General features: G+C 36.2%; 2 protein-coding genes across 2 annotated transcripts; both read left to right on the top strand.

Annotated features, from left to right (window-relative positions):
• The first annotated feature begins 1,524 nt into the window (after positions 1-1,524).
• Positions 1,525-3,313, top strand: cabp5a (calcium binding protein 5a). The gene is made up of 7 exons (XM_033984249.2): positions 1,525-1,586; positions 1,883-1,932; positions 2,040-2,070; positions 2,418-2,561; positions 2,641-2,750; positions 2,956-3,103; positions 3,237-3,313. Exons 2-7 carry the CDS (start codon positions 1,885-1,887, stop codon positions 3,263-3,265), a joined length of 510 nt encoding a protein of 169 aa, XP_033840140.2. The 5' UTR covers positions 1,525-1,586; positions 1,883-1,884; the 3' UTR covers positions 3,266-3,313.
• Positions 3,314-5,979: 2,666 nt separating this feature from the next.
• Positions 5,980-8,341, top strand: nif3l1 (NIF3 NGG1 interacting factor 3-like 1 (S. cerevisiae)). Its single transcript, XM_033985330.2, has 7 exons — positions 5,980-6,083; positions 6,341-6,923; positions 7,060-7,216; positions 7,415-7,538; positions 7,615-7,753; positions 7,864-7,947; positions 8,116-8,341. The coding sequence occupies exons 2-7, from the start codon at positions 6,356-6,358 to the stop codon at positions 8,298-8,300; spliced, it is 1,257 nt and encodes a 418-aa protein (XP_033841221.1). The 5' UTR covers positions 5,980-6,083; positions 6,341-6,355; the 3' UTR covers positions 8,301-8,341.
• The last annotated feature ends 2,248 nt before the right edge of the window (positions 8,342-10,589 follow it).

Below are 10,589 nucleotides of genomic sequence, written 5' to 3'. Positions count from 1 at the left end.
TTTTTTTGTTGTTTTTTTTTTTTTGCCAAAATTGGATGTGCTATGAAAATGAGGTTACATTTTGGGGGAAGCAGTGGGAGAGCATTGGTCATTCTAGGGGAGGGTAGTACGCCTCAAGCCCACCTTCTGGTGCCACCCCTGTCTGTAAAGGTCAGAAAATCTAGTCTGGTTTCTCTTTCTAAATGCTACACAACCTTTTTGAGCTTGTATTGTTCATGGTAAAAGGTGATTCCAGCTCATTGCATCCTATGTATGGAGCACAGTTCTTGACTCTCAGACGTGGTATCAATGTTTAAATTATTTAAAATCATCCCACTGTATCGGGTTATGGTTAAATGCTAATTTCATGTTAAAGTCTATGCTACATACAAATTCACAACAAACTTTTTGTGAATTGCCCCTAAAATTGAACTTGGTGTTCTTTCTGAGCTCCTAATCTTCTTATCCAAATGTATTCAACTTTTCCTTATCTCTGTCTGTGTACTACTTTTAATCTTTTTGCCCAAACACTAAATGTTCTGTAATCCGTTTCTACCAGCTGTTGATGTGTTAAACGTCTGCCTGAGTGTATCTAGGCAGTATCTTTTATAAGTTACAGCGGCCCCACTACAAACAGTAAGAAGTTTCCTGAAATTGCTGCTATTGTTAAATGCAGAAGGATTACCTATGTTATGTAAACAGATTTCTGACAAATTTACATAACTGGGGCACCATCACAGTGGTGGCTGCAAAGTGTCAAAAGAGGATCAGTGCTCGAACGTGTCATTTTTTGCTGGTTTTATAAAAAAATAAAATACTGCAGCCATAATCTGCATGTCTAGACTGAACATGGTGCCATAATATTTAACCGTCATTTCCATGCATCTGCTGTCCATGACTGCAGATGTTGTAGTTATAATTGATCAGAATTTCTATACATATGTCATTTGCATAAAGTCACTAAACATAGATAAACATAGATCGTACTACTGTATTAGTGTTCAATACAGCACTAGCATGTTATTAAAATTTGACTGGAGATGAGTCATTGTTGAACTTGTGTAAGCTGTATATGAGCAGGCTACATTATGTTATCTGTAAATTGATAAGTTATGAAACTAATTCGATTACCGATACATTTAAAACATTTTAAATGTTTTATTAACGCATTTGAGTATTTCTTCTTCTGCCAAGAATTAATTTACTGTAAACTAGGAAAAGCTGCTGTAAATAAGAACACAACGGCTGGTAAAGTGATCGCATCCTCAAAGAGAGAGTCAAATGTCAGACTAATTTGCAGATGCCTGTTTAGCCCTGGGCATCATGATGTTTTCTCATCAGGATGAACGTGTGAGTGCATCCTTTCCTGTCCGGACACATGCTCCTCCCTCCATCTATACAGTACTGCTGCATGCAGCTACCCCTCTCCTCATACAGCCTCACCATCCCATCTGGCCAGGGCACATAGGGTCCCATCCCACGCCACAGATCAGGGATCAAGGCAAGAATAGAGAGTAATCTGAAGTTGAGCTGTCCATTCTCTCCATTCTCTCCCACTGTGTGGGGTGTGGATTATGCACCTGACGAGTGAACAAATATCACCACAAGTAGGTAAGAAAGTTTTATTTCAGATATTTACTTTCAAAATATTGTTTTGTGTATACTAATTGCAGTTTTGTGAAGTAAATATCGGCAAAAAATATTTTTTGCACAAGTTATGTTTTTTTTAAAAACATTATTCATGGAACTTTACTATAGAAATAATAACAGAAAATGTCAAATGCTTTGTGGTATAATCCATGCATTAATTTATAATACTGAATTATCAAAATAAATTGTTATACATGCAATTGATCCTCCTATAAATATACAGACAGCACTTTTTTTTACTTTTTCATCCTAGAGATGAGCCTAGGAGCTGCATGTATTTTCCTGCGTGGAGGGAAACACGTTGTAAGTATGACATAATCTAATGAAAACAGCATGAGGGTTATTGCCAAATTTCCTTCTTTAAAAAACATGGTTGTTTTTGTATTCATGTTGATTATTATTTATTGCAGGAACGATCACTGGCAGAAGATGAAATTGATGGTAAGTGTCCAGACTGTTGGATGTTAGGAATATAAATATTTTAGAATTATTATTATTAAACATAACCATAGTATTAACCATATTGATTTAAATTAAATTTATTAGATTTATTTATTAGATATTGTTTTTTAAGACATACAGCAAAACAAAGTGAGATTTGACTGGTGGGACATGAAGAATTTCACAGGTTTATTTAGTTCATAATTTCCATGGTTGTGAGTCTTGTCGCATATGTGTAGTTGTAAAAATATGTAAATATGACATTGTGACATCTCTTAATGTAGGTGATTAAATGCATTATGGAGGAGAGTGCACCTTGACTGTGTTTATGTTTTGTGTCAATGTAGAACTACGTGAGGCTTTCAATGAGTTTGACAAAGACAAGGACGGCCTTATCACTTGTAAGGACCTGGGCAATCTCATGCGGACCATGGGCTACATGCCAACAGAGATGGAATTGATTGAGCTGGGCCAAAACATAAATATGAATCGTATGTTAATTAAAAGTAAATAAATAAATACATCAGCTCAGAGAAGTTAGATTAAGTTGTCACATTTAATTTCTTACAGTTGGTGGAAGAGTGGACTTTGAGGACTTTGTAGATTTGATGACCCCAAAGCTTCTAGCAGAAACAGCTGGCATGATTGGAATGAAAGAGCTTAAAGATGCATTCAAAGAGGTAAGGATAAATATGATGATATAATGTCTGTCTTTATTCCTTTTACAATATACTGTAAGATCACATATGCATCTTTGTTGATGTTTTGAGTAGATTTGGATAAATGTGGTTATTTTTTATTTTCTTACTTGTAGATATTGAAAGGTGCCATGTGCAATGTATTATTATTATTATGCTTGTATTATGATTACATTTTGTTGTGTAGTTTGACGTGGATGGAGATGGAGAAATTACAACAGAGGAGCTGCGGTCGGCAATGTGCAAGTTAATGGGTGAGCATATGAGTCGAAGAGAGATTGACGCCATAGTGAAGGAGGCAGATGACAATGGTGACGGCACAGTGGACTTTGAAGGTAATTTTTTTCATTGGTTATAATGTTTACACACTTGTGATATTGCAAATTACATGTAGAGCAAAATATTAGGGTCGATATTTTTGGTAGGTATTTTTATATGTATGTGGGGTTTTTTTTCCGTTTTTTTCAGAGTTTGTCAGAATGATGATGATGCAGTGAACGCCACAGAGGAATCAACAAGTTACATTGTCACCTTTAATCACACGCACTGTATTATTATTTATTATTAGTATTGTGGTTATTTATTGTAGCTACTTTTCCTGTTAATTGTCAATACAATTATAGTCTATAGTCACTGTTAAGTTAATGCTGCAAAGGAAATCTCTGTGAGAATTTCAAAGCAATTCTATTCACATATTTATAAAAAATAATCTATTGTATGTGTACATTTTTAAAAGAAAACTGAAAGAGGACCATGTTTTATTTATTTGGAAGACTTACGAGTACTGTACATACTGCACTCTGGAAAAATGTAACAAATATATACTTTTGATTCAAATTTGTTTTGTGTGATCAATTTCCTTTATGCTTTTCAGAAAATGACTGTCCTCATCAGACAGAGTGTCAACATATTGCTCATTGAAAGGTTTAAGAACAAACTAAGAGAAGGTGATAAAAGTAGGAAACAGAATACCCCACTCCCTTTTCTGACATTATGCCAGATGCGTAACAGTTTGGAGCGGATTAACTTCAAAGGGTGTGAAAACAAGAGTGTGGTCTAGAAAGAGCCAATACTAAGGACAAGTTGCAAATTATAGTTAAGTATACATATATGACACTGTATTTAATCAATTTCTTAATTGAAAGAAGTTTAGCAAGATAAGATAAGATAAGATATGCCTTTATTAGTCCCACAAGGGGAAATTCCTAATTGCACCACACAGTTCAAGAACAGCAGGAAAATGGTACATGCAATAAAACAAGACAATAGATAATAGCTTAAAATAATTTAAAAATAAACTAAAAATAGACTAATGTAACACACTGTTTCTTATTACATACAATAAGAGTAACAGTGCAGCATATAAACAGAATAAATCTCCGTAAAGTGACTTCAAAAACATTGAACATTAGTGACATTAGGTCAAATATTTCAATACATTACTCAAATAAAATAATGTTTAAAAGTTGTTAAAACGTTGTTACAAAAATTAAATTGTGGGTGTCCAGGCCTGAAAAGTGGGACCTGTTTATAACAGCACTTCAACAATTGTTTTATGAAGAATAGAAGAATGATAGAAATATTTCATAACTGTACCTAACTGTACCTAACCTTGATTGAACTAGGAGCTCAATCAACATCTGTCCACGGCATTTTGCTGATAAAGCAAATGTGCTATTAAATGTGCCAGTAGGACTAATGAATAAACAGAAACTTGACCTGTGTGCCACCTTTATCAAACCTTATATGTCATCTCTCCTCAGAAATAGTTTGCAACTATGGCGTCTTATATCCAAATTGCATGCAATGGTGTATAAACACATCTGAGTCATTGGTTAAAGGTTATAGGAGGAAGCATGATGTAATGTAGACTGGCCAACCTGATCCGTCTTTGATCCACCATCGACCTTTATTGAATTAATCCACAGTAATCTCTGTCCCAGTCTTTCGGACAGGCAGCTTGTTGTGATGCATATAATGAGTACTGCATGAGGACCTTTATATTGGTAGACATTAGCTATATGCTGAATGTGTGCATGTGAAAACAGTCCTAATCCTTCTGAGAAGGGGTCAGCAGCATGTTTGACCACCTGCTAGATAATCTTGGGTTATTAAATCCAATTTGACTTTTTCTGTTTAGATTACCCTGATTGTGATTTATAATATACAATGTACTGTGTTATGCAGGCTTAATAATCACACAATTATTTATTTATTTATTTATACAGAGGAACCCAATGAGAGCACTTGGACTCTCTTTTTCATGGGTGCTCTGTTTAAAATAAAATATAAGCAGGAAAAAAAGCAAAAGAAATATATATTTTTAAAAACTAAACAAAACCAACAAGTATACAAGTCCATATAAAACATTAAAAACAGATGCAGGTGTGTGTTTAAATGTTTTTTTCCAGATGATTAAATTGTGACTGTGTCACCAACACATCCAGTTTTGCTTTTCCTTGGAGTATATTCCATTTTTGTAAAGCAAAACAGCTAAAAGCCTCTTTCCCATCTCAGTTTTGGTGCATCTAGTCCTTAGCCTTATGCAGTCATGTGATCTGGTATTAAATGTTTTGGTAGCAATGATAAATAAACAGGTATGGGATTCTGGCCAACCCACTTTTCCATAGAGATCACAGTGATGGGTTTCAAATCAATCACCTGTAATAAACCTGTAATAAACCAAAGGGCAGAGTGAAAGAGTGGATCCAACTTGTTTCAAAGCAGAGGCTGAAGTCTGCATGTACCACATTCCCATAATCCAGTACAGAGAGAAAGGTTGCATGCACTATTTCTTTTCTGTAATTTATTGGGATACAATTTTGTTTCTATGATAAAATGATAATTTAGATTTTAAACTGCTAAACTGCGTTTAAACTTGCTATTACACCATTGGATCTGGGTCCTTTGAGTCGATTTATACAGTGTCAACAAGTTAGAAAATAGACGTTATTTAGGCCTACAAAAAGGCTATTGCAAAAGGGTGCCCAAAAACATTAATTTGCAGCTTTAGGTCAAACTGCAAGAAGATCTGTGATAAAGATCTGTGTTTTTGGGCTGATGATATTTTTATTTTCTATTTTGATTTTATGTTTTACCAAAGGGGTTAGCGTCATTGCTGTGCAGCGTTATCATTTTAATATTAATTTTCCATTAGGCTTTCCCATAGATTGTATTATACAGCCCGTCTTCGGCACAGCCCTTTGCATTTGCAGGTTTACTCAGACCAACGGAAGCCGAGCAGGAACCTGTGTTTGCGAACTCCGTAAACACCGAGCTGTTCACTCACTGCACGTGTCTCTGCTCACAGTTTGGGTATGAGTTTGTTTTTTCGTATATGACACTGCGTTGTCACATGCAATACTTCTGAATGACAGTGATATTAAAAACAAAGTAGTAGTTTGTTGTTCTTGCTAGTGAGTTAGCATTGCTAAGTTGGTTGTGGTTGACAGCTAAGCTGTAAAGTTTCTAAATGCAAGCAATGTTGTTTGCTATGGCTATAAATACTGTTTATTAAATAGAATGAATCAGGTCCGGATTTCTAAAGATTTCCTGTTTTTCTTCCCACCCAGGTCACCTATTCACTGATGTTTGCTGCATGTGGAAGACAGATATTTATTTCGTTGACCCATGCAGATCATCGCCTCAGGAATTACCTTACATCATTTCTTTCTACAGTTTCATTCGACCCTTTTACAACTCCTCTCTTAACAAAAGCTCAAAAAACGCCTACACTCCTCAATCCACTTGCACTGATTCCTGCGTGTCATAATTCTCAGTTTTCTAATTGTAATAATAGGATGGAGCTGAAGGAGGTTTTGCAGATACTGGAGCAACTTGCCCCTTTGTCTTTGGCTGAGTCATGGGATAATGTCGGCCTGCTGGTTGAACCAAGCACACCACGGCCCATTAATACCATTCTACTTACAAACGACCTTACTGATACTGTAATGGAAGAAGCAGAAACCCTCTGCTGTGACCTTATTATCTCATATCACCCACCTTTATTTCGACCAATCAAGCGCCTGGTTCAGAGAGACTGGAAGCAGCGGTTGGCCATCCGGGCTGTGGAGGCAAGAATGGCCATTTTCTCCCCACACACATCATGGGACAGTATGAGAGGAGGCGTGAATGACTGGCTTATAGGAGGTCTTGGTAAGAGGTCACTGTGAATGGAAAAAGTGTCAAATAAGCTACAGCATTTGCATATTTGATGATTGTTTAGGTCAGGTGCTCACCTCTCTCCCGTGAGTGCGTTTTTCCCCATATCAAGTATCTGTTTGTTCCTCAGGTAGTGGCCACGTGACTGTTCTCAGCCAGGCACTCTGTGGCGGCCCCCCAACTCAGAGACTGGAATTTACTGTGAAGAGTGACGAGGAGCTAAATACTGTTATGGAAGAACTAAAAGCCTGTTATAGTTCAGCAGCTCTCCAGCATTCAAGCAGCAGGTTATAATAGCTTAAACACATTGGTTCTACAACATAAGTTTAGTTGTTTATTAAATATATATATTACTGTGCAGCCAATTGTTGCATTTCAAACTGAATTAAGACACATATATTAAACAATTAGACATTTATACTTTGCAAAAAATCCAAAGCAGAATAGTTGTCCAGTTAATTGTGTGTGTGTATTACCTGTTTTAGGTCAGAGAACAGTGGAATCCATGTCAGCTTTACCTGCAGTGACCTGGCGTTGCCCCACTTTGTCCAGACTCTGTTAGGACACACAGTTCTCAGCCAGTCGCTCACCATCACAAAGTTAGAAAAAGTAAGTGAAATTTATTGGTGTTCACGTTGTTGTTGTTTGACTTGGGGGTTCACGTTTCACCTGTCATCTGTTGCAGCACCCTCTGCCTGGGCATGGCCAAGGACGGATGAGCATTTTGGACCAGCCTGTAACTGTAGCAACAGCTGTGGAGAAAATGAAAACACATTTGAGTTTGAATCACCTTCGTTTGGCTCTTGGAGTGGGACAGACACTAGGTAAGAAAGCACTAAAATGAAAGACACTATGTAGCATCATTACAAATACTTTTTTTTAAAAATAAAATACAATTACTAACAAAAGTTGAAATTGTTGACTATTTTTACAGACTCTTTGGTGTACACTGTGGCTGTGTGTGCAGGATCTGGAGCTTCAGTCCTAAACGGCGTGAAAGCTGATCTCTATGTTACAGGTTTGATTATAAGAAATATTTTCCAAATTTCAAAGTTAAAGTAAGCAGCTATCTATAGGGCAGTGCTCCAAAAAATGACCACTTTGGACCTAGGTGATATCATAATTTGGATTTAGAGAAAAACTTTAAAAAACTGAATAGATTGTATTGTTTCCATCCTTTTTGCAGGTGAAATGTCCCATCATGAAGTTTTGGATGCTGTGGCCAAAGGAACCACTGTTATTTTAAGTGACCATAGCAACAGTGAGCGCGGGTTTCTGTCCGTCTTCAGGGAGCGCCTAGCTCTTCGTCTCCCTGAAGCTGTGTCTGTGCTGGTGTCCCAGGCAGACAGAGACCCCCTGCAGGTGGTCTGAAATGTCTCATAATGACTTAATAAAGTGTCATCTTACTAATAATACACAGAGGAAGGGAATTATATGTATATTTGTGCATTGGACGTGTTCACACAAAAAATAAATCTAAATCCAAACCACCTTGAGTGACCTAAAGGTGTTGACGCAGTGTTACACCTCTAAAATTAATCCAGTCAGATAGAAATAATCCAAGGTAATGAATAGAGCAAATAATATTAAATACAAATCCTGTCCTACATCATTAAAATAGTAATGATTGAAACTCTTGGTTTGAAATGATGCATTATAATTCATGACCATTAAAGTAAAAACAGAATGCTCTGTATGTTACGTGCCACATTACCCACCATAATATAAACAATCAGCAATAAAATTAAATATATGTTCACATAATTTCCCTTTTTGAGTTATTTTACATTATTCAAATGAACTGATGCACTATGTAACAGATTTATCAAAGGCAGGGTATGGATGGTATAAGTTGACCTTTAGCCCTTGGTTAAACAAACATTAACTGAGATCAAACTGTTTGGCGCACACATGTAGATGACCTTTGCTTGTGTTATAATGCCTACAGTAGCTACCCCCTTCAATGTGATAATGGTACAACAACAAATCCCCAATCGTCATTATGGACCATTAGAGGGTCTGCTGTCCTAACTGCTTACCAAACACCTGTGTTCGTAAACGCATTGGGATAGACACACACCTCGCTCCCCCCTGTCAACATAATGGCTTTACTTTCAGTATGCTCATCACGCCTCTATTTCCCCTCTGTCCTCTTCAGCTTTTATCCCTGTTGTGTCGCATACACTGGATACACACAAATGGGAAAGCCAAACGACAACTACAACAACAACAACAGTGATACATTACTCTAGTAAAATGACCCCAGCTGTCCCTGTTAAACTGGCAGGATGGGAGCAGATAGATTTTAAAGACTCATTTTGGGTGTCTCTAAATGACAGGAAATGCTTAATAGGCAAATACAAGCAGACATTAGAGCCACACTATTTAAGTTTCAACACAGTGATGTAACACTAATCCCCGGATGCTGCACTTCTGACTTAGATGGTTAGAATGTGAATACCCAGAACTAAACATGGAGGGGATAATCTCAATGACCGTATATATAATCTAAAGATCTGACAAAAACAAACAAAGCCATGTGACAAGTCAGTGAGATAAAAAAAAAAAGTGATTTGTCCCACCAGGGAAACATACTAAATGAACTGCATTAAGAAAATAAGGAGCATAAAATGTTGGTGATAATTTCTAAAGAGGTAAACTAGCACTACAGAAACATATGTTTTTTTTTTTACTTTTGTAAAATAAAATGATGAAAACAAAAAATCATTGAGAAAGGTTTCTGTTTTTCTGTCTATACTTTCCCACAGACTACAGATGGACAATAGCTTATATCTAAAAAAGCCAATATCTAAATCTAGTGCTGAAGATTAATGTTGTTATATGCACTATCCTTTGTTTAGATTAATAAAAAATACAAATAATACAAAGAGTTGTTTATTTGGCATAATTAAAGCAGATAATACAGTAAAATGCAATAAAAATGTATCTAATTTGTGTGTTTATGTACAATGGCTTTCATTGGGGCAGGAAACAATATGTGAAGTTAATTTACATATTCCTAGCTAATAGAATTTTTTTAAACTAAAAGTATATGTAAGGTGAGAATTACTTAATTTAGTGATGCTTTTTACAAGTTGACCACACTATATTCTGTTATGCTGGTGTTTGTTTTGTTAAATGTTTTATTCCTTACAGTTACTCTCTAATGTAAACTCAGACATGTGTGATGTAGGGGCCAAATTGTCACTATAGACCAAACTGTGCTTTTTTCACCTACATCTGAGGCCTGACTCCCTGCTGACAAAGCCTAACACAGAGGCAACAGAGAGGAAGAAACATGTCATCAAGTCATCAGGGCTCAGCGGGGGTCCTCTCTGTAAACACCAGTTATAACAGGTACAATTCAAAACACTAGCATTTATTTTTTAGAATTTTTAGGAAGTGATATTTGAAACTCAGATCTGAACACACAGCTCACATATATAAAACATGTCTCCATAGATAAAGCCTAAAGGAACATTATGTAAGATTTAGATCTATACAATGTTTTAAGCATGACCTATCTGTGTCCCCATATACAAGGTAAACATGTTCAAATCTGCAGTCAGTAGCTTTCTAATGTTGATTTATTCTTAATTACAAAAACACTGGACAGGATGGGCAAGTTATTTATGTTATAATTTGGTGTTTTTATTCTCA

Source organism: Periophthalmus magnuspinnatus, chromosome 19 (genome assembly GCF_009829125.3).
Source record: "Periophthalmus magnuspinnatus isolate fPerMag1 chromosome 19, fPerMag1.2.pri, whole genome shotgun sequence".
Taxonomy (NCBI): Eukaryota; Metazoa; Chordata; class Actinopteri; order Gobiiformes; family Gobiidae; genus Periophthalmus; species Periophthalmus magnuspinnatus.
Note: the sequence above shows the minus strand (reverse complement) of the source record. Positions and strands in the feature narration are given on the sequence as shown.

What these genes read in the sequence shown, in the direction of transcription:
- cabp5a (XM_033984249.2), top strand. Translation starts at nt 1,885, where the DNA reads ATGAGCCTAGGAGCTGCATGTATTTTCCTGCGTGGAGGGAAACACGTT. An exon ending in GGCAGAAGATGAAATTGATG is followed by an intron (nt 2,071 to 2,417) that starts GTAAGTGTCCAG and finishes GTGTCAATGTAG; the next exon opens with AACTACGTGAGGCTTTCAAT. An exon ending in CGGCACAGTGGACTTTGAAG is followed by an intron (nt 3,104 to 3,236) that starts GTAATTTTTTTC and finishes CGTTTTTTTCAG; the next exon opens with AGTTTGTCAGAATGATGATG.
- nif3l1 (XM_033985330.2), top strand. Translation starts at nt 6,356, where the DNA reads ATGTTTGCTGCATGTGGAAGACAGATATTTATTTCGTTGACCCATGCA. An exon ending in CTGGCTTATAGGAGGTCTTG is followed by an intron (nt 6,924 to 7,059) that starts GTAAGAGGTCAC and finishes TTTGTTCCTCAG; the next exon opens with GTAGTGGCCACGTGACTGTT. An exon ending in CTCCAGCATTCAAGCAGCAG is followed by an intron (nt 7,217 to 7,414) that starts GTTATAATAGCT and finishes TACCTGTTTTAG; the next exon opens with GTCAGAGAACAGTGGAATCC.